The following is a 27,989-nucleotide window of genomic DNA, read 5'->3' as shown; positions in this document are numbered from 1 at the left end:
ACACAAAGGTAAGTATATGTATAGACTACTGTGTGATTCCATTTAAGTGAAAGTCTAAAAGACAATTCTAATATGTAGTGACAGAGCAGATAGGTGGTTGCCGAGGGCTTGGGGGAGGGAGGATGGGTGGAGATGAACTGTAGAGACATGAAGGAATTTTCTGGAAAAGTGAAAATACTCTGTTTTGATTGTAGTAGTGGTTACAAGGGTATATACATTTTCAACACTCATCAAATTGCAGCCCCAAAAATAAAGTCCTCAGCATACCAGTGCTGTTTGAAGCCTCAAGACTGGATGAGACCATCAGAGGTGTAAACTGGTAGAAAACAGGGCACCCTGACAATAAGAGGTAAGGGAAGTGGGGAGAAAACAGCCAAGGGGGCCTGAAATGAAGGCCAGAATCAGGACGGAACTCTGGAAAGCCAGCTGAAAAACATGTTTTAAGGAGGAAATGATCCATTATCGATAATGCTACTATTTCAAGGAAGAAAAAACAGAATTGACCACTAGGTTTAGCAATGTGGAGGACATCTGGCAGTGAGGTAGCTTTGGAGAGGGTTCAAGAAAGAATGGAAAGTAGGGACTCTTAAAAATTTTGCTTTCTACAACAAAACAGAGAAATTATGCAGGAGCTAGAAGGGAATGTGGTATTGAGAGGTTTACCTTTTTTTTTTTTTTAAGCATGTTTGCATGTTGGTGGGAATAATCCAGTACATAGGGAAAACCTGATGACACATGAGATAGGGGAAACTTTGCTGGAGCAATGCCCTTGACTAGTATGGAGACAGGCTCTGGAGCCAACCCAGTTTGTATATAGGTACCTGTGGCAGAGCATGGACACTGTGGAAGGTAGGTAGATGTTATGGCAGGCTTCTGCTGATTGCTTGTTCTCTCAGGGAAATAGGGGGCAAAGTCATCTGCTGGCAGTGAGCATGAGGGAAGGTTAAGTCGGGATTGTTGGAAGCTTGATACTAAATAGCCAACCAGCTTAAGAAACAGAAGGTGGAGGTGTTCCAGTCACTGGTAATGGAATAATCCTAGTGGTTAACAAAACCATGAGCAGAGGGGTCAAAGAACTGAGGTCAGCACTTGAGAAGACCATTGAGATGGATGATGGATAATACAGGAAGTATTATGATGGAGGTGGTTCTAGATGCAGTAAGGCAGGTGCTGAAATTGTTAATATGTGGATGAGTGACCCATTAGATGACTGCAATGAAGGGAAGCAGGAGTGATGGTCTCACGTCCCAAGAGTCAAAGGTAAGTCTTACGAGAAGGGAGGAGCAATCCAGAAGCAGCAAATGAGAAAAGTGGAAGGGAAAGGAGCCACCCCTGGAGCCATCGTAAGAGACACTGTGCACAGGAGACCCAAGCTTCGATCACAGCAGGAGGTGAAAAGGGAGAGCTTATGGCCGAGTAAGAGTTCCACCTGGGCCCAGCAGAAGGTTCCAGAGTTGGTGAGGAGTTGAAGATGGGGCCCAAAGGGCAATAAATTGAGCCATATATGGGTTAGAATAAGGGATGTGAGGGGGCCTGGGAGTCCTGAACATCCAAGGCACACTGTGCACATAAGGCTGTATGACAGGTGGTAGGAATGTGGGGGATCCTTCCAGGAGGAAGCAGAAGTCTGGGACTTTCTCTTGACTTGTGACATGGGCTGGGCCACAAGAGGCGCTTTTAGAAATTTGTTTTAAAGGATCTTAAACTGGGTAATAAAGAATAATTTGTCAGGATGCTTCTATAATCTTGTGTATGAATTATGAGATCCTTTAGAGTCCCTAAATCAGAGAAACTGGATTTGCTCAAAGTGTACTACATCGGTTATTAGAACACTATATGGTGACAATATGACTTGATACATACCGCTTTCTCTTACAGAAATGTTGCTAATTCTATTCTCTCTAAAGGTCTTTGCACAAATCACATGAGAAATCCGTTCAGTTAATTTACTCCTGCAACATTTATTGGGTGGCCACTATGCATTAAGCCCTGAAAGGTAAGGAATCAGATGTTACATACCTATGTGAGTTCCAGCTACAGGAGTCAGATGGTGAACACAGCCTCCCCACACCAGTAGACCACCTTCTCAACCAGTGGGAAGTCATGGGCCCTGCAAGAACTAGATGAATCTTTTGTATCCTAGATTTCTAACCAATACCCTTGAAACATATCCAAGAATTGTTGGCCTCTAATTATAGCCCTTCTTTAGGGAAATACAGGAAATATTTGTGCATTGGAGAGAAGTCACCTAAATCCTCTTATTCATCTTGCCTCTCTTCCACTAGGAGCAGAGACTTCTTCACTCTGATGAATTGGTGAGCTCCCTTCCCTTTGAACCCCCCTACTATCAAGCATCTTCTCAGCTAGAAAGCAAGCACAAACTGAATTTGAGGGAGACCTTGAGAAATAGTGCTCCCATGTCCAGTAGTGTCTCTTGCTCTCTGTCTCATAAGGGCCATTCTAAACACATCAAGGGGCATTCCTCAGCATTGCCCAAACCTCCAGTGAGTCTTCCAGCCATTGTTGTGCTGTAATCCTCAGGGTTGTGGGTAGTGAAATCCTAGGGAACCCAGGTCCCAGAAAATGCAGTGATTCTGAATGTCCAATCCAGATTTCATATTCCAAAGGGAGTTTAGCTCTCATGTTGCCAGAAATCATTCAGGACAGAGAGCCAGGTAACTTTATTTCTCATTGTTTTGGAATTTCTGGATTTTTATTATTAAATATCTACTATGGAAAACTGAACAAAAGAAAAAAATTAGGGCAAAAAAATTACTGGAGAGGCAGCATAACATATAGTTAAAAACATGACTCTGGAGCCAAACAATCTCAGTTCCATTTCTTAATAGCTATGTGTCCTTAGGTAGGTTTCTCAACATCTCTGCCCCAGTTTCTCCATTTATAAAACTGGGATAATAATGGTACCTATCTCATAGAATTAAGGAGACTGAACAATATTTGAAAAGCATTTATAACAAAGCCTAGCACATGATAAGTGCTGTGTTTGTAAAACTTTAAAAAAATCTTAAATTAACCAGGTTAATTTCTCCATGGGTCCTTCCAGTCTTTATCCATATTCATTTTTTAGATAATAGCTATGTATGTACGATTTTGTGTCCTTTTCATTCCTTCACATTATGTATATTGATGCAGTGTCCACAATTATAACAAATCACAAATGAATTGTCCAACAATGCAATCATGAGTAAACTATGGACACTGACACACTGGGTCATAAACTGTCACCTCTTGTTCCAACATCAGTCTCATACTTCTAGGTAATAATCTTTCCATCATTAGTAATCTCATTTACTAATCTCTTCTAAGGTTAATCTTGATCAACAGTAAATATCCCATTCAACACATTTTTTCCTTAAATTCAGATTTAGTATTTGATATTCTGTTCCTTAAAGGGCACCCACCTCCTCCCTTTATAACAGCAAAATCTGTATTTCCACAATTATGCACAAGGTGTTACTATAAAGCTTCCCATCCATCATTCCAGCTTGATGCAAAACAGTGTATTTTAAGTTGAAAAACTTTTCCCAGAATGAGCTTTTCCCCTTAACAATGCACTCTTATCCAAAAATAGTTGAGATCTCTTACGAAAAGTTGTCTCATTCCCTACATTCATGTTCCTTAAGTAGGATTCCTGGTGGACCACTAGGGGAGTTTGGAGTTTTCATCACTGCAATTATCTGACGTTAAATAAAGGCTACATAACTGCTGAAAGCTTTTTCCAGTCTCTTCATTCATAGGTTTCTTCTAAGAAGTTATTTTCTATTGAATAATAAGTCTTCCTGAATTCTTACTAAAAAATTTCCCCTCTTGATTTATAGGGTTTTTTTTCCCTTTTTTGCTGCATTACCAAATGTACAATAAAAGAAAAATCTATCAATTCAATTCACAGTTTCTCTTCACTATGATTCCTCTGATGTTGAAGTAGGGCTGAGTGACCACTAAAGGCTTTTCCACAGTCATTGCATATAAAGCGTTTCTCTCCACTATGCATTCTCTGATGAATTATAAGAGAAGAATTCTTACAGAAAGCTTTCTCACAATGATTACATTTGTAGGGTTTTTCTCCAGTATGGTTTCTGAGATGTACAATGAGGGAAGAACTCTCATTAAATGCTTTCCCACATTCATTACATCTATATGGTTTCTCTCCAGTATGAGTTCTCCGGTGTGCAATAAGGTGAGAGCTACAGTTAAAAGATCTTTCACACTGATTACATTTATAGGGTTTCTCACCAGTGTGAATTCTCCGATGAGCAACAAGGTGACAGCTCTGGCTGAAGGATTTTCCACATTTATTACACTCATAGGGCTTTTCTCCAGTATGAGTCCTTTGATGTCTAACAAGGTGAGCCATCTGGCTGCAGGATTTTCCACATTTATTACATTCATAAGGCTTGATTCCAGAATGAATTATTTCATGTTTAGTGAGGGCTGAGCGTTCTCTGAATGCTTTGCCACATTCCTGACAGTTATAGGGTTTCTCTCCTGTGTGAGTTCTCTGATGGGCAATAAGATGGGAGCTCCAGCTGAAGGATTTTCCACATTCCGTACATTTATATGGTTTTGCTCCAGAGTGAGTTCTTTCATGTTTACTAAGGGCTGAGTAATCCCTGAAAGCTTTTTCACATTCATCACATTTAAAGGGCTTCTCTCCAGTATGCATTCTCATATGGGCAATAAGATGGGAGCTCCAGCTAAAAGATTTCCCACATTCAGTACATTCAAAAGGTTTCTCTCCGGTATGAGTTCTCTGATGTCCAATAAGATGGGAGTTCCAGTTGAAAGATTTCCCACATTCATTACATACATAAGGTTTCTCTCCCGTATGAATTCTTTTATGTACAATTAGATGAGAATTCCAGCTGAAGGCTTTTCCACATTTATTACATTCATAGGGCTTTATTCCAGTGTGAGTCCGTTCATGTTTAGTAAGGGCTGAGCGATTCCTAAACACTTTTCCACATTTATCACATTCATAGGGTTTCTCTCCAGTATGAGTTTTCTTATGTTGGATAAGGTAAGAGCTCCAGATGAAAGATGTCCCACATTCATTATATTCATAGGGTTTCTCTGAGGTGTAAGTGCTTGTATGCTGAGTAAGGAATGAGTCATACCCGAAGACTTTCTCCCATTCATTGTATTTATACGCTTTCTCTACAGTACCAATTTTTTGATGTTCCATAAATGATGAGAAATAAAAGATATTCTCATATTCTTTGTAATCATACTGGTTTTCTCCAATATGAAGTCGTGGATGTTCACTAAATGATGGGCTCTGGTTAAAGATTTGATGGCATTCCTTATATTCATAGAGTTTTTCTCCTGTATGCATTCCCTTATGATCACCAAAATGTAGTATATGATTGAAAGATTTAACAGCATCAGTACATTTGGGAAGATTATCTCCAGTTTGCATCCTTTCAGGCTGAATAGGTTGTATGGACTGGTGGAAGGCTTTGTCATAACCATGATCTCCACAGGTAATCTTATCTGCATACATTATGGCTGAGTTACACCGCCAGCTTTCACCATTTGTATCAGGCTTATAGAAATGTTCTATTTGAGAAACTCTCTGAGTTGGAACAAAGTTTAAGTTCTGGCTATACTCTGCTCCAAGTCCACAAAATTCAGAACCTCTTTGAGACAGTACTTGCTTTTGCATGAAGACCATTTGCCTCATAGCTGTACTCTGGTTCATGTGATACATTTCTAATTGGTCTTTACATCCCAAGACTTCTAACCTGGAGAACCAAGGATCATCCCATATGTATCTTTCCAACTTCATGCTATGGGATTGTTCTTCCTCAAAAATGCTTTGTGTTGGGATCAATGCTTTGCTTTCAAGATTTCTCATCCACTCTGAAATAATCAGAAAATAAGGCATGAGAACACAGAGAAAAAACTTCTAAAAACAGAGTGGAAAACGTGAGATTTACTGTCCATATAATTGAAAAGGCAAACGTGGGCTTATTTTCAACTAGATTTGTAACACACAAAGAAAGACTGTAATAGGGAAGGGAATAGTGAAAAGTAAAAAAAAAAAAAAAGAATGTTAACCAGAGTAAGTGTGTACTATATGCCAGTAAATGCCATTTAGGGGTATTTTCCCATGGAAAGGAAGACCAGAATAAGGGTGTGTGGTAAAGAGTTAACTGCATGGGGCACCTGGGTGACTAGGTCGGTGAAGCACCTGCTTTTGCCTCAGGTCATGATCTCAGGGTTCTGGGATCGAGCCCCTCGTTGGGCTCCCTGGTCAGCGGGGAACCCGCTTCTCCCTCTCATCCCCACTCCTGCTCTTTCTCGCTAGCTCTGTCTCTCTCTAACAAATAAAAACCTAAAAAAAAAAAAAAAAGTTAACTGCATGCCTGAGTTGTTCAAACTCTACACAATCCCACAAAGGCCTGTTTCATGACTAGCCTTTGGCCAACTACTAGGAATTGAGATCTTAGAATGGTCTAAGAGTGTTTTGCATGCTTGAGGTCTTGGAGCACACCGTCTCGATATCTCTAAATTATTTGTACAAATGTCATTTTTGGCGAACACCTGCTTTCCGTCTGGGGACCTGGAGCTTCAGTGACTGCTGTCAGTTATGCAGGCACTTTATACCCACATGTTCAATCCCCAGCAAACCCTGCACTCCTAGGCTCACGCAAGCTTCTCAAGTAGATGACACTTCAGACATGTTGTCACAACTCACTGCTGAAGGAATTAAATGTGTCCTTTGGAACTCCACTGGAAAATGACTACTGAAAGCTTGCACTTGGTTTCCTCTGGACTTGCTTCATGGGCCTTTTCCCTTTGCTGATGTTGCTTTGTACCCTTTCACTGTAATAAACCATTACTCTGGATATAATGATTTTTGAGTTCTCTGAGTACTTCTAGGGAATCACTGAACCTAAGGGTAAACTGGGGGATCCCTGACAAAGGACACAGTGAATACTATCATGGTGAAAAAATAAGAAATAACTTGCTTAAAAAATAAATAAGTATCCAAGCCTTTAACTAATGTTTAAATGATTGAAGTGTCCTAATTCATTTCTGTGTTATAATATCCTGACTCCTCCCTTATTTTGACACCTGCCCTCCCCAAAAGGAGGGGGTGGGGTTAAGAGAAAGTACCACCAAAAAAAGTTTTAAGCAAGGATGTTATCTATGATAATAAACAATCACATTGTTTCCTATTCAGTTCAGTCAAAATTCATCAGCTCAAAAATCACCATGCTTTAAGGGTACTCCTATAGTTACAACTCTTCTAATAACTACAGAATCATTTGTAGGGGAATGACACAAGAAACAGACTTGAAAGGCAACATATTACAATGAAGACAAGGGAGGTACAGCCTGAAATAATCTGTACTTAAATGCTGCCTCTGCGCTATCCTTAGAGGCTGTTTCTAATGGTTCCATGAGATTGTGAATCCAGTGAAATGTTTGGGAAATTCAATATAAGAAAGCCACCCATCATCATCGCTGAGGTAACAGTCCTCCAACTGAAGGGGTTTGTATTAGTTTCCTACTGTTGCTATAACAAATTACCACACATGTTGCAGCCTAAAATAACACAACCTTATTACTTTACAGCTTTGGAAGTCAAAAGTCCAAAATGGCTTTTACTGAGCTAAAATCAGGGTAGCTTCCCTCTAAAAGCTCTAGGGGAGAATCCTCATCGTTGCCTTTTCCTGCTTTTAGACGCTGCCTGCATTCTTTGGCTTACCGCTCCTTCCTCCATCTTCAAAGCCTATCATTCCATCTTCTGTTTCCATTATCACATCATCTTTCTATGTCTCTGACACTCCTGCCTCACTCTTACAAGGACCTTATGATTACCATGGGCCCACTCAGATAATACAAGATAATCCCTCCATCTCCAAATGTACTCACATCTGAGAAGCCCTTTTGCCATACGAAGTACCATATCCATAAGTTTAAGATGTGGACATCTTTTTGCGGGTAGGAGTGGTGGGGTTGTCATTATTCACCCCACCACAGGGTCTAAAACCACAGACACCTGACAGGACCTAGACCCTTGTCCTCTTTCTCTAGGTTTTTCTTCTCTCGTCCCTATACACCATTTCCTTCCTTTTACTATCCCAGTCCATTACAAAAGGGGCTCTACTCTGCTCAGGAACTGGCATTTATTATCAATTTCAAGCTTAGCTCCTAGAAGTTAGGGAATGATCATCATATAGCTTTTGAACCCTTCCAAAAGAAACTTTACGAAATGGTAGCTGACCAAATGAACAATTCTTGTCCAACTTTATATTCTGTACTTGTGGCCTGAGCATCCAGAACCAGAGACAAAACAACAACGTATAGTCTAACCTGAAAGTTAGAATCTCTGATGACAGGACATACTAAACAGTTATAGACAATACACACAGTGCATTCATTATTGAGAGACTGTAGAGATGTAGAAGCTGGGTGGGTGGGAGGCTGGAAAAGGAGATCAGCACTGACAGAAACAACCCAGGAAGGTTTCACACAAGAGAAATGACATAACTCGGTCTTCAAGCCTCATTTGAATACAGATAGCCTGCTCTTATATGGCATGAGCTAGTCAGAAAATGAGAAAAATAATAGGAAAAAATTGGACAGTCTTGAAATCTAGTCAGTTATTTAAAAAGCTACTCTAATCACTATAGATTTACTGACAGAGACCTCATAATGGAAGATTTCAAGGAGATAAATCTAGAAATAACATCTGAGGTAACTAATAAGAATTTACTCATTAACTTGAGTTGGAATTTTGTAAGGAACCTGAGAGTGATGTTGGTAGAAGCTGAATGACACAGCTGACATTGCAGAGGCAGAAAATCTTAGGAGGTATAAGAGAGATTACTTTTTGGAGAGGAAAGACTGGGAAGTCAGGATGACTTCTCAATTTCCAGCTTAGGGGACTCACAGAAGGCTGGTGCCAGGGATACGCATCAAGAAGAGGGGGAAACATCATCTAGAAGGAAGAGATGAGATTCCTGATTTACTGAGATCAAGGAGATATTTGAGGTGGTTTGCAAGATGGTAGAAGTGTGAGGATGGAGGTGGTGGAACCACCGGGCTCAGGATGGTGGCTCAGGACAGTAACTCAGAATGGTCAGCACCAAGAATAGCAGAGTGAAAGCTACCAGAATTCATGAGCCCTTGATGGAAGGTTTCAGATCTGAATGGGGGCAACTGATGAGACTCCAAAAAAAACCCAGTTCATTAAAATGGATGGGAAGACATCCACCTTCAGGACTTAAGAGCAGGCTACAGCACACTGTTAAATTGAAAACACCAAGACACATAATCTACTTTTGGAAAGGTGAAAATAATCATATCCCTATATGTTTGTAGTTGCATTAAAAAACTAGAAAAATACAATAGAAATTATTAAAACTGATTATCTGGGCAAGATGTCAGTAAAAATGGCAAAATAAGGGCCTCTGAAATTTTGCCATTCCCTAAGAGCAACAACACTGGCAAAAACTGTCAGAATCAATTTCCTCAGAATTCTATAAATTAACCAAAGTCTTGAAGAAGCCAAGGGAAGAGTTTATTCAAGAAAAACAGCTGAATTTTTATAACAGTGAGCTTTGTGGCATTGTAAGTTACCCTAGTCCCATCTCTGGCTCCGCAGCTCAGCAGCAACCTTGGAAAATTACAGTCCATACTTCTGGTACTAGAGGAAACAGAATGAAGGTGGAAGTTTCCCAAACCCTCATTCCCAAAGAACAGTCATTATTTGACCTATTTGGTGGTTCCTGAAGACCTCCCTTGAAAGGTTGTCAGGGGCTAGAAGCCTCTAAGGAGCAGGTATTTGTTAAACAGGCAATGTATTAAAAAAGTCGTTACTGGGGCACCTGGGTGGCACAGCGGTTAAGCATCTGCCTTCGGATCAGGGTGTGATCCCGGCGTTCTGGGATCGAGCCCCACATCAGGCTCTTCTGCTATGAGCCTGCTTCTTCCTCTCCCACTCCCCCTGCTTGTGTTCCCTCTCTAGTTGGCTGTCTCTATCTCTGTCAATAAATAAAAAATCTTAAAAAAAAAAAAAAAGTCGTTACTGCCTGAGATGAAGGAAAACAGCTGAGGCAAACAATACACAAAACCAAAAAGATTTTTATTTTTATTTTTTTATTTTTTNCTTCGGCTCAGGGCGTGATCCCGGCGTTCTGGGATCGAGCCCCACATCAGGCTCTTCTGCTATGAGCCTGCTTCTTCCTCTCCCACTCCCCCTGCTTGTGTTCCCTCTCTAGTTGGCTGTCTCTATCTCTGTCAATAAATAAAAAAACTTAAAAAAAAAAAAAAAGTCGTTACTGCCTGAGATGAAGGAAAACAGCTGAGGCAAACAATACACAAAACCAAAAAGATTTTTAAAAAGCTGGGGAATAAGAGGTTCACAGGACTTTGAAAGTTCTAATATATTCCTGGGAATCTAGAACACCCATCATAATTAAATTATTAAAAGCCAAAGAGAGGATCCTGAAAGCAGCAAGAGAGAAGAAACTCTTCACATACAAGGGCTTCTCCTATGATTAACAGTTTATTCCTCTTCAAAAACCATGGAGACCAGAAAAAAAAATACTGTAAATCAAGAATTCTGTATCTGGCAAAACCTTCCTTCCAAAATAAAGAGGAAAGGAGGGGCGCCTGGGTGGCACAGCGGTTAAGTGTCTGCCTTNTCTGCCTTCGGATCAGGGTGTGATCCCGGCGTTCTGGGATCGAGCCCCACATCAGGCTCTTCTGCTATGAGCCTGCTTCTTCCTCTCTCACTCCCCCTGCTTGTGTTCCCTCTCTCGCTGGCTGTCTCTATCTCTGTCAAATAAATAAATAAAATCTTTAAAAAAAAAAAAATGAAGAGGAAAGGAAAGCACTCCCAGATAAGCATCATCTGAGAGAGTCTGTGGCTAGCAAACCTGCCCTAAAAGAAATGGGAGTCCTTTACGTTGAAATGAAAGGACACTAGACAGTAAGTCAAAATACAGGGCACCAATAAAGGCAACTACATAGGTAAATATAACAAGACGATACAAATGCATTTTTTGTTTGTAACTTTTTTCCTATCTTATTTAAAAGACAAAAACAAAGCAGTAACTATAAGTCTGTGTTGATGGACATATGATATATACATGTAATTTGTGACAATAACAGCATAAAAGGGGGAGAATGAGGGGCGCCTGGGTGGCACAGCGGTTAAGCGTTTGCCTTCGGCTCAGGGCGTGATCCCGGCGTTATGGGATCGAGCCCCACATCAGGCTCCTCCGCTATGAGCCTGCCTCTTCCTCTCCCACTCCCCCTGCTTGTGTTCCCTCTCTCGCTGGCTGTCTCTATCTCTGTCGCATAAATAAATAAAATATTTAAAAAAAAAAAAAGGGGGGGAGAATGGAGATATATAGAAGAAAAGTTTTTGTACCCTCTAAAATTAATGGTATTATTCCAAACTAGAGAGTTATAAATTCAGATGTTAATTATAATCCCCAGGGCAACCACTAAGAAAATAGCTCAGAACTTTATAGTAAAAAAGTGGTTACCTTTGTGTGTGCCCTGTGTGTGTAGGGGGTGTGAGAAGAATAATATAGATAACAGCAGCAAAAGTAAATGAGATTTTTCAGCTTACTCCTTTATGTAGCTCTGGGTTTTCTGAGTCATGTGAACAGATTACGTATATAAAAACCTTTTAAAAAAAAAAAAAGAAGAAGAAGAGTCTGTGGCTCCTCGCTACAAGTTTGGCAATAAAGGAAAGAAGAGCAAATTAAAAAGCAGGTAAGTGAATGAGAAATCACCAAGAAAGGGGCAACAGAGAATATGAGAATTATCAGGAGAGTGGATGGCAAAGAAGGAAAACTACAGCTCATAAAAACTGTTACCTTCTTAATAAGGTGGCCATCTTTGCTCTGAATCAACAGCTGCAAAAAAGTCAATGCATGGGATAAAGCTCCTTGGAGGGAACTGTGAATGTCTGAGAAAGGTACCTCCTCATGGCCTCAGCCCATTTTCCAAACAAAGAGGGCTTAGAGGAAAGTTCCTTGCTCCCCCTTGGGCCTGCTCTCACCTGGACAAGTGCTTTGAGGATATGCTTGTTCCACTGACCATGGCTCCTCTCCTTGCTCCAACAGAGAGATGACCTCCGGCTTGGCAATCTGATTCCCTATGCATGGAGGAAAAACATAGCTTTGTAAACTACCCTTGCCTATTCTTCCCCAAGTTCTCACGCGGGCAGAATAAGCACAGTCTCTCCCACTTCATGCTTTATAGGCATTAGGAATTAGTCCTTGAACATCAGGGCTCAAGATCATCTCAGTCCTTCTGAGATACCCATGAGGTCTTTTTTTTTTTTAAGATTTACCAAAGAGTGTTATCGGTTGGTGGTGGTGGTGTTAAGCATTGCTAATTTCTTTTTAAATTGAGATATAATTGACATATTACATAATATCAGTTTCAGGTATACATGATTCAATATTTGTATACATTGTGAAATAATAACAATAAACCTAGTTAATATTCATTACCACAGTTACATCCTGTGAGCTTTTAAACACAGAGTAGCAGAAAGTATTGCAATAAGTGCGCCTGGGTGGCTCAATCAGTTAAGCATCTGCTTTTGGCTCAGGTCATGATCCCAGGGTCCTGGGATTGAGTCCCGCATTGGGCTCCCTGCTCAGCCATCCACTCTCCTGATACTTCTCATATTCTCTGCTGCCCCTTTCTTCTGCTTCTCCATCTCCCTCTGCCTGCCACCACCCCTGCTTGTGCTCACTCTCTCTGTCAAATGAATAAATAAAAGCTTTAAAAAAAAAAAAAAGTATTGCAATGGAAACAGCTTCATATACTCAGGCAGCTCCACCTTACCCACAGACAGCAGATGCCCATAGGTCTCCAGCATCACATCACGGTAGAGGGTCCTCTGAACAAGGTCCAGCTGTCCCCACTCCTCTTGGGTGAAGTCCACAGCCACATCCTTGAAGGTCACTGGTTCCTAAAAGAGTACAGATGTTCCTCCTCAGCCTGCTGCCACACCCTCCTGTGGTCTCTGGGGATGCAGTGAGGCTGACTGCACTGGGGAAGAGACAGGATACAGAGGAACTGTCCTGGATATATTCAGTACTGTAACTGATTTGAGTTAGGTCCCACTGGGAGCTACCCAAGGGCCCTGTATTTGGGATGTACTCTTAAGGTATGTGGCCCCATAATAACCACAACAAAGATGAGCAGGTCTCTCCTAAGGCTCTTACCCAATTCTAGTAATACTGGCTAGTATGGATGGGATTCCCACCACGGCAATGCCCGCCTTCTTCTCTGGAGATGAAGATACTTAAGGCCAGGACCAGGAAGAAAGCAGACTATAAGCACTGGGTTGGAGTCTGCTCAACATGTGGATCTAGGACCTGGATGGATGATCTAAATATTCACAGACTGTCTTCCTGGCCACTGCTGGGAGGATTCCATTCCCAGGTCTTCTCTGTCCCAAGGACTGGAGCTAAGAGTGAGACAGGTTTGAGCAGAGCAGCCCAGGCCAAAAGGAATCAGCTCCAGTTGCCGTCAAAAAGCACCTGAGTTTTGGGGCACCTGGTGGCTCAGTTAAGCCTCTGCCTTCAGCTCCGGTCATGATCCCGGAATCCCGGGATCAAGTCCTGCGTCGGGCTTCTCTCTCTCCCTGTTACTCCCCCTGGTTGTGCTCTCTTTGTCAAATAAATAAAATCTTAAAAAAAAAAAAAAAAAAAAAGCACTTGAGCTTTAAAATGTTCCAACTGAGCTTTTTAAGAAAAACAGAAGCAGGAATGCTCACTAGAAAACTAGAGAGGAAGATAAATTATAACCTAAGTTTGACTTTTGCAACGAACACATCCCTCACAGTGCTCTCTCTTTTTAAGATTTTATTTATTTGAGAGAGAGGGCACGCATGCACGTGTGCAAGTGAGGGAGCACGAACGGGGCGGGGGTGGGGGGGAGGAAGGGGGAAAAAGAGAAGCAGACTCCCCACTTAGCAGGGAGCCCGACACAGGACTTGATACCAGGACCCCAGGATCATGACCTGAGCAGAAGGCAGACGCTTACCAACTGAGCCACCCAGGCGCCCCCTCACAGGGCTCTTAAGCAAATCAGTGTGAGCTTCAGTTATCTCGGCAAGTCCAGGGTACAATGGAGTATGCCCTCCCTTGTGGTGGTAGTGGGATTGAGCTGTCCATCATGGGTAGTATGTTAGAATCCCCACAGGCCCTGACAGCTTGGGGTCCACCTCTCCATCTGGAAACTGGCTTTCTGATCTACCTCTGTGTCCATGAATTTCCACTGAGTGTCCTGTGAGTCTCTACCCATGCCTTCACAGCCTGCTATGTCATTGCCTTTCCCATGGCCTGTCTTTCTGCCCCTGCTAGTCAAGGCTCACAAACTGAGCTTGTTATCTCTGATCAGGGTCAGCTGTTGTGACTGGGCCTTCAGTGTATCAACTTTAACTGTCAGCCTCAACTGCTCCCCTTCTACCTTCATACGATGCTTGGCTTAAAACACAGAACTGATTCTGCTGCAGTGATTCCATCACTCCACAACGCACATAAAACTGCTGAGCACAACCTCTCTCAGCGAAACTATGCCTAACCTTGGACTCATCAAGGCCAATACCTTGGTTTTCTTCTACAGGCCTGCCTAGGCCTCAGTTTCCTTGATGGGTGATGCTTCTATGTTTCACGTAACATAAACTTTTTAACTGTAACATTTGGACAGAGAAGTGCACAAAGCCTAAATGAGCTGAAATCATAAGCTCAGTGTCGTCTCACAGAGCAATCACACCCAGGGGAACAGCTGGGAGGCCAGGCTTTCTAACCAGGATGCACGTGCTGTGCTCCCCTCATACTACCTGATCTCCCCCAGAGGGTGGCGTCTACTTGATGGCTTCCAAATTCACCTACACTTCACAAGGTTCAAACCCACGCCCTGGCAGTTATCAAGCTGGTGAACTGAGCCACAAGTCAACCACCAGGCTAACCACCCCTCCCAAGACCCTAATGGAATCCCCGTGCACAAATTTAAAAAGGAACAGAAGAACTACATCTAACAGACACTGAAGGACTGAAATTATCAGGGAGTGATTCTGCAACCTTTCATCAAATAGTGGACGTTGACAATCAATGACGACTGCTAAATCACACATGAAAGGCAGACATGTCTAAATAACATGAAGACTAATGGAGAGGCAGCTATTGTTAGCCTAATACATCACATCATCCGAAAATGGGACCACGAGTCATCCTGTGCCACTAATGCAACACAGTAGGAAGGACTCAGCCCCACCAATGATGTACTCTTGCTCAAAATCTGGGACCTGAATCTACCGAGCCCTCCAGTCCAATGATCAGTTTACAGGAGCAAAGGGAAGAGGAACTCACCCAATGACATCAAGAGAGCAAAATCAAACAAACCAACACGACAAGTGACCTAGTTTCTTCAGCATATGAAGCACACACAGTGTGTGGTCCTTTTTTGGATTCTCATTTGAACAAACCAACCGTAAAAAGTATTCTGGGGACAAGTGGAAAAAACTGAACACTGCCTGGATATTAGCGAGTAATAAGGAATTACTGTTAATTTTATTGGGTGTGATAAAGGCAGTGATAAAGGCATTATTTTCTAAAAATTATGCATCTTTTAGAAATATACACGTGTTTATAAGCAAAATGACAGAATAGCTCAGATTTGCTGAAAGATAGTCCAGTTTTCAAAAAGCGTCAGGATAGATAAGAAGGCAGAAAGCTGAAGGCTGATGGCTGTTGTTACTGAACACGGGTGTTTGTAATAATGCCTCCCACTGAGAGATGTTCACATCCTGAACCCCAGAACCTATGACTGTTATCTTAATATGACAAAGGGACTTTGCAGAGATGTGACTACGTTAAGGATTTTTATTTGGGGAGATTATCTGGGATCATCCAGGTGGGCTCACTGTAATAACAAAGGTCCCTATAAGTGAAGGAGGGAGGAGGCTCTGAGTCAACTCAGGAGATGGGACGTCGGAGGCAGAGGCTGGAGTGATGCATGGTGAAGAGAGAGGTGGGGACCGTGAGCCAAGAAATGCAGGTCACCTCCAGAAGCTGGAAAAAGCAAGGAGACAGATTCTCCCCTGGACCTTCCAAAGGGAACACAGCCCGACAGACCCCTTCCCCTGCCTTTTTTCTGTCTTCGAAAAATGTTACCATTTATTGACATCTGAAGGGGAGAAGAGATAATATATGCCAAAGAAGAGGAATCAACAGAAAGATGGAGCTGGCCGATTGCCAAGAGCCTACAGACTCCTTTTAGACTTCTGACCTCTAGAACAAGACAATAAATGTATATTGTTCTAAGCCATTAAGTTTGGAGTAATTTGTTACAATGGTAACAGGAACTAACACAAGGTCCAGATTTCACCTTACGGTTTAAAAATCCCCCAGTTTTGTAAGAATGGGAAATACCCAGAAGCGGCCATTAGTGGTGTTCCACACACTGCTGCAAGATGGGGAACAGATAAAAGTGTGGCAGACCAAGGAAACAGCCCTACAGGTTATAAGGGGCTACAGTGGAAGAAGTTCCCAAGAGAGGTTTTGGGCCCTGAGCTTAAATGATACAGTGAAGGCAGAGAGCCAGGCTGAAAACAGGTGATGAGGTGAGTCTGTATTCAGGAGAGCTTTGCCAGTTGTCCCACCTCCCAATTGGCCACTCAACCTTGTGGGCAGCATGACCACCAACTACCCTGCACCTACACTTGGGCAACACTGCCTAGATCCTTCCCACACACAAGAATGTATGAGGTTCTAAGGCTGCTTACGTGACCAGCAACCCCGGAGTTGAGGTATCTTCCACGGGGGACAGGGTAGGGAGGTCTGTGGCCTGACAGCCAGCTGCATACCCGGGAAACCAGAAGCAAAACCAACTTGACGATCCTGGCCCAACCAGGACCATGGAGCTTAGAGTGAGACTTGTCAGGAGGCAGATACACAGACAAACACACGAGAAGGGAGGCAAATCAGGAACCAGACCTGCTCAGCCACAGCAAACCAGGATGCTCAAAGACAGCCTCCCCTCTCTTTCCTGGCAAACACAAGACCGGAGGAGCCCTGGATACATGAGGAACAAGTGCAGCACAGGAAAGACCGAACTCAGCGGCCAAAAGGAGAACAGAATACAGGCAGCGGCTACACCCAACTTTCAGTGAAGTGCAATTCCATTTCCCTGATTGGAGACTTCAGTACAGAACAGGACAGGACGATGCCAGAGGGGCTCTGAAAGAACAAGGATTCATTGAACATAAAGACACAGCACTAGCTTCAGACGGCCCACCATGTAATAGAAGGCCTCAGAAACAACAAATATAAAGGAATAGGACAGGTTTTTTTGTTTTTTTTAAATACAAGAGTTCTTAAAACAAGACATAAACATACTAGCCATAAACAAAGACAGATATGTTTGACAAAAATATCCTGGAAAACATCTGACTGGTAAGACACCACAAAGTTAAGACAAGCTACAGACTGGGAAAAGACAATTCATGTAAGGTAAAGAATTGGCATCCAGAATGCATGTAAAATGCCTACACATCAACAGGTCAGCGGCTACACAAATCTAGGAATGAGAGAAGAAATACAGATGATCAGTAATGGTATGAAAAGATACTCAATCTCACTAGCAATCAAGGAAATGCAAAGTAATACAATATACCTTTTTGGTCTTGAGATAAGCAAAAACTATAAGACCTGACAGTGCCAAGTGGCAGCAAAAATGAAAGGTAACAGGCACTCTTCCAGAGCGGTGACAAGAGAAGAGGCTTTGTACCTTCAAACAGCTACATGGCTGCAACAGTCATCTTGAAAACACATAAGCAACTAAAATTAAACATAATTCTGCTTCTAGGAATATGTCTACATTAACAAATATATGTGTGCACAAAGTAAAATTATAAGAATGTTCGCACGGCTTTTCCTGGAATAACAAAAATGGCGGGGGCAGGGAACTTCTAAGCCCATGCATGAAGAGTATGAACAGAGCGCAAAAGAAATGAACTTATCTATCACATGGATGGACCTTAAAGTTGGCCTTGAATAAGCAAAGAAAGGTGCAGAAAAACTACAGGTAGGAAAAGACTGCTTTAACAAAAAACAGAATAGGGGCACCTGGCTGACTCAGTCAAAAGAGCATGAGACTCCTGATCCCAGGCTGGGAGTTTGAGCCCCACGTTGGGTACAGAGAGGACTTAAAAAAATCTTTAAACAATAGAATATTACTATCTATGTGTATCTATAGAAATAGATTATCTATGTATGAGTATGCAAATAAATTAGCTGCATACACACCATAAGCAGTTATTCTGCATAAGCGTGGGAAGAAAATGTAACAGGACACTGTGTAAAAGGAAAACTAAGCAAGTATGACAAAACATTAACTGTTCAGAGTAATGGACACCATGTTTGATTACTTTTCATACTTTTCTATAATTATGGGATTTGTCCGAACAAAACTTTAAAAAAAAAAGTATTTCCAGATTTGTAGATGTTACCAAAGTGGAAAGAATCGTGGACTGCCAAACAGGAAGAAAAAAACACCCCCAGCTGAATGTCTCCATGTTGGGGCCCACAGTTCATGGAGGCCTTGAAGATGCAGAAAATGCAAAACCAAGACTGGACATGAAACAGAAAGAAGAGATGGGGGAAGTCGGGACCCAGGCTTACCAGCTGTGGGGACAAGAGGGACCCTAGAAGTTAGGACAGGAAGGAGTGAGCTGTTCCATTCCCAGGTAACCCTTACCTGAACTCGTACTTTACAAACACCTGCTAGGATGACTCGACAATGTCTCACCCAAACTTCCTGTAATCATTCTTGCACATTTCACCTTGTACATACGTTATGAGCACTTACCAGGGCTCTCTACAGCACTTTATGGCATCTGCTAACCAGCCACACATCTAAACCATGGGAGGGTTTGAGGGAAGATGCCAAGAGTGCTGAGATGAGTCTCAGCTCCTGCATTATCTGAAATCATGGACGGATGGCCCATTCATGGAATCTGGGGAAATTCAGATGGGTTCTTTGGCATCTTCAGAATTTCATTAATATTCTATTTCAAGACCTTTGCAGGGAAGGAAAACAACTACGTGCACATCCTCAAGACAACCAGAGATGAGTGCAGAGTATTAGATTATTGTTGTTTACATGCATGTTTATCGGATTGTTATACAGGGGTTTGAGAGTTTCCATATTTGAGGAGGCTGGCTGGAGTTTTTTTTTAGATGGGATATTATTATTTTCCCTGTTCTTCAAAATAATGGGATCTGGGCTCCCACTAGTTGAAACTTCACTATCCAATATGTTCCCCAAAATGGACTATTCAGATAACAAGGGATGACAGCATTTGACATTTTCACCAGGTGAATGCTTTATTTAAGTATTTAGTTTGGAAGGAACAATAGAGGGATATGGAGCTCCTGTTAGCGTTCCTGAAGACCTCGCTTAAAACGAAACTCACATGATTCAAGTCTTGAGTTTCCCACAGGGAAAAATCCGAAGTGAGTGTGGGGAGGGGGCCAGGAGCATGTTCTCAGAAATCACAACTCTTCAGACACTGGAGGGTGTTGTCATTTTAATTCTCCACTTTATTTTCTCAGCATTAACCCTAATAATTCTCAGAAACCCTCACATAACTTAACAGCAGAGTGCAGGCCAGTGGTTATTAAGGCTTCTTCAAAGCATTTTATTACAACTAACTTCTGTTACCAAGAGACTGATTCGGGGCCCATCTTTCAGCCTAGCCTCACTGCTGATTCTGTTACAGAATCTAAAAAGGACTACATATCATAGCAGCAGTGAACATCACAGTCACCCAAGTTCTGATGCCAGACGACCACCACTCTGCATGACATGGTTCAGGCCCATCTGCCTCCCCGGGACAGCATGCTGCCCGGGAGATGCACTTCGCCAGTCAGCTTTGAAACTGTGGGAGAGTCCATTGCATTTTTTTTTAATTTGGGGGGAGGCATAAAGTTGAAATTTTATTATTTTTATATCTCAGTATCTCGTATTTGCTTGATCCATTATTTTAACTTAGAAAAGAAAAACCTAAATACAGTAATGAAACTATTTTTCTTCATCTTTCATAGTAGGGAGTCAAAAGGGTAAATATAAAATTCATGAATCAGGATGAGAATCTCTCATTTAGAAATATGGAGATAACCCTATCGAACCAAAAACAGTAAGTTAAAAAATGGCTGCCTCTGAATCATAAAAAGAAATAAAATGTTGATATGTACTACAATATAAAAGATCCTTAAAAACAGAAACCGGACATGAAAGGCCATATAGTGTATGATACCTTTTATGTAAAATGTCCAGAATAGACAAATAGATTAAGAAAGTAAGTTAGTAGTTGCCAGGGGTTGAGGGTGGTGGGAACAGGGAGTGACTACTAACGGGTACAGGATTTCTTTTAGGGGTGATGAAAATGATCTACAAGTAGATATTGGTAATAGTTGTCCAATTCTGTGAATATATGAAAAACCACAGAACTATACACTTTAAAAGGGTGACCCAATGGTATCTGAATAATACTTTAATAATGTTGTTGTAAAAAAGTTTGTATGTAAGTGGCTGCCTCTAATGAAGAGGCTGGGCAGGAGAAAAGGGAGAGGACACCTTTCCAATATCATCTACTCTGCTATCCTACTTCCTGCCACCTTTCCCATATCAACTCTGCTGACCTATTTCTCTCAGGAGCCATCCTTACGCCCTTACAGTCACAAAGTTCTCCTGTTTTGACTCCCTTACACCTCTAAGGTCTTCTAGGCCGTGGTCATACTGTCACTTGAAATGCAAGCCTGCTTCCCACAGCCCCCTTTCTCCCCACACTCCTGCCAGGGACATCCTTCCAGCCACATTTTAGACACTGGCGCCTCCTGCTCCCAACACTTAATGAGGTTCTTTATTATGGCCAGGATGGAGCCCTGGCTCTGTAGCAGGCATTCAGGGCCCAGCAGGGTTCATCCTAGCCTCTCCGTCCTAAATTCTAATTGGGGTCAGCCTTCACCCAGATGCTGGTCATGCAGTACCCCGACCCCACACCCAACACACACCAGTGGCGCCATAAAAGGCCAGACCCCTGCTTACCGGGTTGATGAACCCCTTTCACGTTTTGATGCAAGTGTGTCATGTCTCCCGGTCAGCCTCTCTCCACACAGCAGAAGGACTCCAGCTGCTCTGTGCCCCAATGACTCTATGCAGACCAACCCACTTCCAAGGCATTAGCTGGCCTCAGCTCCTCCAAGGCTTGGGGTCTCCCTAAGCATCTCAGGCTCATGTCCTGAACCACATGTACAGCACCAGCAGGCCATGAGGTCTCGTAGCTGAGTGAACCATCTTGGAAAATAAGGGACTGAGAATTCCTCAGGACCAAGGCTTGAACTTGTCCATGTTCCCCTCCCAGCAAGCACAGCGCTCACAGGACAGCATCAAATTGAATCAGGCACTGAATACATGAGGTACGGTGGGAGGAGGAAGGGGGGGCTGCCAGCCAAAGGGGTTGCCCCTCACCCCCCAAAACAACATATAGCACAGCTGGGGCTCAGGAATGGGAATAGGCTGGTTAATAATGTGGCTCCAAATCATAGAAAACTGTTTAAATTCTTCCTGAATGCTCAGAAAGCAATAAACTTCTGGCCGATTCCTTCTCTACCCAAACTCTAGCTGTTATAAAGTGAGGAACACAAAGACTAAGATGACGGGGGACAGCCCAGACACCTTAGGCAACAGATCAGCCCTTCAGGAAAAAAGCAGAAGCCCACCTCACCTGGATCTGGGCTGTCAGAAGCCCAGTGGCCCTCTTCTCCTCCTCAGAGTCTTCTTCCACATGCCAGGCCGAGTCCTGAGGACACAGAGCTGAGGAGGAAAACAAAGTCACGGAGGCAGCTCTCCCTGCCATAAGTATGCCCACATGAGTCCTTCCTCCTGGAGGGGCAGGCTCAGGGAGAGCCAGTTCCTGGCCCTCTCTGTTGGGCAAAGGAAAAGACTCACCTTCTCCTTTTATAGATGAAGGAAATGGGGCTCAGAGAAGATTAGGAATGTGCCTAAACATGAACCCTGCACTGCCCTCCTTTGGTCTGAGGTACTGTCTCTGAGAAGTAGTGCCATTCCCATCCTTTCTGGGCCTGAGCCACAAATGGCCACACATTTATTCTCATGCACCCTGTCCTGGAGGTGTCACCTCACTTTATCTCCCAGTGGCATGTTCTGATCCTTCCCTGTTCCAGCTCTGCACAGAGACAGATGTGGACCAGAGTCCCCCAAAACCCCCATGCCCTAAACCCGCACCTGGCTCCCCAGCTCTGATTCCTGGCCAAGGAAGGTCAGTGCTGGGAGAAGCCAGGACATAGCAGCCAACATGGCCAATGGGGACACAGGCTCTTGACTCACCCCAGGAGGCCCATGGGTCAACAGCCGCCATTTCCCAGGACTGGTCTGTAAGGACACCTGTACCAGATCAGGTTAGGACAAGTAAAGGAAAAGTACTGACAACAATCCTAGTGACTAAAGGCAACAAAATGGGAAAAGCCCATCTGTCTCACTAATGGTGTAACAAAGCTCCATAAACAGAATCCAAGGGCATGTGACAAATTCCAACATAATAAGCTAGATTTATACCAGAAATGCATAGGTAAATCACTATCAGAAAATCTGATGTGATGTAACCACAGAACAATTAACAGAATCCCTTAAACAGCTAAGGAGATAACTGATAAAATGTTTAACATTACCTAATTTTGTAAAAATGTAAGTAGTAAGACACTCCTTCGATGTCTTTATTGATAGGTATATGAAACCTCACAAAAGATAGTGTACCACTGACATCACACTATTTAACACTGTTCTTAAATTACATGCCAATGCTATAAAAATGAGAAACAAAAATAAAGGTAAAATATGGCAGTGGTAGAGAAATTGACTGGATGTATGGCTGCCTAAGAAATCCCACAAATCACCAGAAAATCTCTTAGAACTACTGAAACATTTTAGGACTATAAGATATACAAAAATTACACGGTGTTTTACACCAACAAGTTTCCCTTTCCACCAACAAACAACTTGTTTTTTCTTTTTAAACGTCACTCAGTTCTAGTTCTATCCAAGACCAAGAGACCCCCTCCAATCCCCCAAAATCCTCAGCCCTTGCCCAGCTTTGACCCGTGGCTGCAGCAGGCCGCTGCTGAGGCGGCCCAGAAGAAACAGAATTTGGACTCACCCCACGAAGCCCACGGATTGATGGCTGCCATCCCACAGGATCAATCAACCAGGTGCCTGCCCAGGTGCACGGGATTCCGGTGACTCACGGAATGCAATTGCAGTACAAACCTAATGACAAAAATGTAAAACACAAAAGTGGTCCTTTCTCTGGAGAAGACCCACAGGAAACAAAGGCAGCCCCCACATGAAACAAAGGCAGCCCATCCACAGAAGCAAGAGAAGACTTCTGGGGAGCATTGTAAGAAAACAAAATTTACATGTCAAAAACAAAAGAATGAAAAGTGAGTTGAATCAGCTGAAAAAAGAGCACAATCCAGGATGACAGGGTGGAAATTTGTCAATGGCTCCTGAGATAGCCAGTGACAGCTTCAAAGTAACTTTTCAGTGATTTAAAAAATTACTGTAAAATCTACCGGCACCACCCAGTAAAACAGTGGCTGCCTAGAGCTGGCAGGGAGGAAGGAATGCCAACTGACTGCTTAATGGGTGCAGGGGTTTCTTTTGGGAGGTGATGAAAATGTTCTGGAATTAGATAGTAATTTTTTTATTTCACAACTCTGTAAATATACAACAAAAACCACTGAATCGTAGTCTAAAATGGTTAATTTTATGTTATTCAAATTTTATCTAAAAAAAAAAAAAGGAGGGAGGGAAGCAAGAAACCTACCAGGCCCAACCTGTGTGTCTCCTGGTGTGGAGCCCAGACCACAAACTCACTAGGTTCCAAGTCTTTGTGCAAGTCCCGAGACCTCCCTGAGGGTTCCAAGGCCAACTGGCAGAGCTCTGCGGATTCCTGAGAGTGTGTATAAAGCACCAGGGCGCCTACTGGGCCCAGGAACACCGGGATCTGTGCCAAAACTCAAAGTAGGCAAACTATTCTGCACCGTTGTTTGCAACTTAACAAAGTCAGCCGTCACTGCAAGCTTAAAGGAACCGAGGCCTGTTCCCCTCCCACGTTCGACGCCGTCCTTCTGCGCCTGCGGTGAACCCGCGGAGACGAGAAACACTCGCTGGGGAAAGAAAGATGTTCATTCCCATTAACGGCGTCAAAGGCGTCCTCATCACCTGCTGCCTGGCCTCCCGCCCGATTTCCTCTGCAACCCCCGGGGCGGATGTGATGCTCTGGAGCCCGTACCAGCGAGCGGCCGGCCTTACCTGGTTCGCGGCTCCCGGCCTCCCACCCCTGCGAGCCGGTCCCCGACGCTCTCGGCAAGCGACTTAACAAGCTCGGGGTCAGTCGGCCGGGGGCGTCTGGCTTTTGTTCCGCTCCAAGGTTCGGCCCAGCGGTGCACTTGGGATCCTCGCGCGCGGCGGGGTAAACAAAGGCGTGCCGGGCCGGCCGCCGCGACCCGGCGCCAGGCCCGACGTGCAGGGTTCCCCCGGGCCCGCCCAGCCGGCCCAGCGCGGCCGCGAGCCCGGAGGCGGGAGGCAGGAGGGTGGGAGAACCAAGGGAAACCGGGGCGCGAAGCCAGCGCGAAAAGGGCAGGCGCGGGACCCGCTGTGGTGCCGCGCCAGCCCCGTCAGCAGGCGCCGCGTCTTCCCGCTCGTTTTCCCGACCGTCCTAATCCTCGGTGGCGGTAGGGGCAACAACACCACCGCCTTGGCGACCGCCTCACCGCGGCGGCGGACAATGGCGACCGCTCCCCCGGCGTCGACCAGGACGCGCCGCACGGGCTCCTGGGAGTTGTAGTTCCGGGCAGTACGCTTCCGGTTGGTCCGGAAGCGTCGCCATGGCAAGTACCGGAGCAACTCCGCCTCGAGTCCCGCCCCCGCGGCGTCAGGGACTTACTTGGGTGACTAGTATCCCAGCCCCCGGCGAGCTGGAAGGTGCTGTCCCAGGCCTAGATCACCCTCTCCGCCGCCGCTCAACTCCGGAAGGCCTGGGTAGGTCGCGACCCCGTGAGCCTTAGTTTGCCTGTCTGTGCAATGGGGGCTCACGGTAACTGCCCTTAGCAATGCGAACTTGACCAAGTCTGATCGTTTTCTGCGTCCATACGCAGGTCTGAACGCTTTCAAGGGGTCCTTTCATTTAACATTTACAATACTCTAAGGAAGTGCCTGTTCTGATCTCCCTTTCCAGATGAGGAGGCTAGTTTGAAGCTTCTCCTCGCGTATGTATGAAGCCCTAGAGTTTAGAACATAAGGAATTTTTCCCAGATCTCTTTCTAGATGGCGAAGCTTTACGGAAGCCTAAATCGCCATCGACCTATGTTGTAATATTTCCTGGAGTGAGCATTTATTGCAAGGCGTTGAAGACTAGAGCAGGGAACATGGTAAACGAAATTTCTGCCTGGCGGCTGTTATTCAAACCATTATTAAAGAGCATGGACCGGGACGACGAAAGGACCAGCTCCTCACCCAGCTCAGGAAGGATTCCTGGGTCACAACCCCCAGCCTCCAGCTCTAGCTGAACCTGGAATCCCCAAGCCCATTGACAGCCTTTTGGGACCCTGTTGGAACTTCCCTCCCACCTGAGTTTGAGGTGACCCTCACCCCGACCTTCCCTGGCTCCACACCTTTTCCTCCTTGTTCCTGATTCATCTTGCCTGTGCATTTGTCCACCCTAGTTTAGACTGCTCAGTTGGAACAGCACATTGGTCAGAGAGGGGCAGTGAGGGGCCTGATTGCAGACAGCCTTATGGGCATCTTGATGCCTCTGACTCTGACTTTGAGTGAAATGGGAAGTTTTCACATGGTTCGAGCAGAGCACTGATGAGCTCTGACCTCACCAAAAGGTCACTTTGGTTTCTGTGTGGAGAACAGACGAAGAGGGTGAGGGGAGGAGCAGGGTGACCCCTGAAACCAATGCAGTAATCAAGGTGGGAAATGATGGGCGCTTAGATAAGAGTGATCAGTGTCCGGCTGCAGAGGTTAGTATTTTAAAAGTAGAGGCAACAGGTAGTAGATTGAAGGTTTTGCTTCATGAGCTGCAGTCCAGCCTGTAATACCCAGAGCAAGGCAGGCTCCTCAAAGTACAGCTGTTCACCAAGGGCCTTTTTGGGTAGAGAATGGGTTATAGGTGTGTGAGGGTACTACTTTCTCTGACCCAAGCCCTCTCCCACTCCATTTACCCCAGTGTGCTGTGTGGCACTCCGTTCTCTCCATGCTATGAGGTGGCAAAGGCTGGGCAGCACAGCCATCTTGGATGTCCCTACTATGGGGGTCTGAGCTATTTCTGAGCTGCCACAGGTTTCTGAATGGGAAGAGATAATAGTAGGAGAATCTAGGTTCTCCTGGGGCATGCCTTTCCTCTGAGAGATGCCTAAAGAGTGGTCACCCCATGCCACCTGCAGGGCTCTGGCTTGTTCCATTTCCTCACAGCCGGATGATGAGAATGAAAGGTAAAGGAAGGGGAGTCCAGGGCACACTTCTTGGAACAAATAAGACCTTTTATGAGCGTACAACCGTAGGATCACCAATAGTAAAATAACTAGTGCAATTTAGACTTGAAGTTACCTATGCTCTCAAATCGTAGGATTAACTCATATTCACCAGCTAGGAGCCCAGGAGTTATTAAGTTCAACATTCTGTGGGACCGTGAGTCCTCCACATGGAAGTCAGCATGCCTCTCTGCGTCAGTGGCCATGCAGAAGCTTCCCCTCTCACAGCTCTTCCTTGCTGCTTCTGCCACTAGCACAGCATTCAGCCTGCAATTTTTCTCATCCCAGGGATTTAATGGTAGAGGTCTGCTCATTTTTCTTTTAAGAAAAACATGTAAAATATAATAAAGTTCTAAGGAATTCAGTGAAACCCTGTGAAAGCACTCATATACAGGTCTCCTTATGGACAGACGCAGGGTACTGACGGGCCATAGCAATGAATATTTATATCCAACACTGATAGATGTATCCAAAAGGATTGCACCTTTTCATACGCCCCCAAGCAATGGTTAGGAGTTCCACTTGCTCCACATCCTCACCAATGCTTGTTAATGTCAGCTTTTTACATGTTTGCCAATTCATGGGTAGAAAATGGTATTTCATTGTGAGATGTTTGCTCTTCTCTTATTGGTGAGATTCAAAATCTTTTCACAGTGTTAGCCATTTGTGTGTTCTCTCTTTGAATTAACTTCTTACTTCATGCATTTTTCTCTCAGGTAGTCTTTTTCTTACTGGTTTATAGAAGTTCTTCACAGAAATTTGACATTAATCTTTATTAGGAATGTATCCTTTCCAAGTTGTGACTTATCTTTTACTTTGTTTATGGTATCTTTTGAAGCAAAGAAGGATTGTTTAAAATGTCTTTTCCGGGACAACTGGATGGCTCAGTCAGTTGAGTGTCTGGCTCTTGATTTCTGCTCAGGTCGTGATCTCGGGGGTCCTGGGATTGAGCCCTTCACTGGGCTCCACACTCAGTGGGGGATGGCTTGAGATTCTCCCTCTCCCGAGCCAAATCATTCTCTCTCGCTCTCAAATGTATAAATCTTTCTTTAAAAATAAAAATAAAATGTCTTTCCCAATCTAGATTTCTTTTATTCCATTTTCTTGCAATTGCCTTGGCCAGAACCTCCATTACAATGTTGAATAGAAGTGATGAGATCAGACATCCCTGCCTTGTTCTAATCTTAGGGGTAAAGCATTCAGTTTTTTACCAGTAAGTATGATATTAGCTCTGGATGTAGATGTCCTTTGTCAGGTTGAGGACATTGCCTTCTATTCCAGGTTTGGTGAGAGTTGTTTGTTTTTAAATCAGGAATGACTATTGGATTTTGTCAGTTTTTTTCTGCATGTATTGAGATA

General features: G+C 43.9%; 1 protein-coding gene across 4 annotated transcripts; it reads right to left on the bottom strand.

The window, feature by feature from the left end:
- Nucleotides 1-18: 18 nt before the first annotated feature.
- ZNF606 (zinc finger protein 606) lies at nucleotides 19-27,540 on the bottom strand. 4 transcript variants are annotated; one of them, XM_034639359.1, is made up of 9 exons: nucleotides 24,406-25,208; nucleotides 23,918-24,260; nucleotides 23,249-23,358; nucleotides 22,423-22,479; nucleotides 21,800-21,888; nucleotides 12,847-12,973; nucleotides 12,050-12,145; nucleotides 11,865-11,903; nucleotides 5,748-5,880 (listed from the first exon to the last, which is right to left on the bottom strand). In XM_034639359.1, the coding sequence occupies exons 3-8, from the start codon at nucleotides 23,277-23,279 to the stop codon at nucleotides 11,869-11,871; spliced, it is 435 nt and encodes a 144-aa protein (XP_034495250.1). In that variant the 5' UTR covers nucleotides 23,280-23,358; nucleotides 23,918-24,260; nucleotides 24,406-25,208; the 3' UTR covers nucleotides 5,748-5,880; nucleotides 11,865-11,868. The 4 variants fall into 4 exon arrangements, with proteins under 4 accessions (XP_019663367.2, XP_011232882.2, XP_034495249.1 ...); XM_019807808.2 differs by lacking the exon at nucleotides 11,865-11,903 and having other exon boundaries at nucleotides 19-5,880; nucleotides 24,406-27,540; XM_011234580.3 differs by lacking the exons at nucleotides 11,865-11,903; nucleotides 23,918-24,260 and having other exon boundaries at nucleotides 1,897-5,880; nucleotides 24,406-27,540.
- Nucleotides 27,541-27,989: the final 449 nt, after the last annotated feature.

Source organism: Ailuropoda melanoleuca, chromosome 12 (assembly GCF_002007445.2).
Source record: "Ailuropoda melanoleuca isolate Jingjing chromosome 12, ASM200744v2, whole genome shotgun sequence".
NCBI lineage: Eukaryota > Metazoa > Chordata > Mammalia > Carnivora > Ursidae > Ailuropoda > Ailuropoda melanoleuca.
Note: the sequence above shows the minus strand (reverse complement) of the source record. Positions and strands in the feature narration are given on the sequence as shown.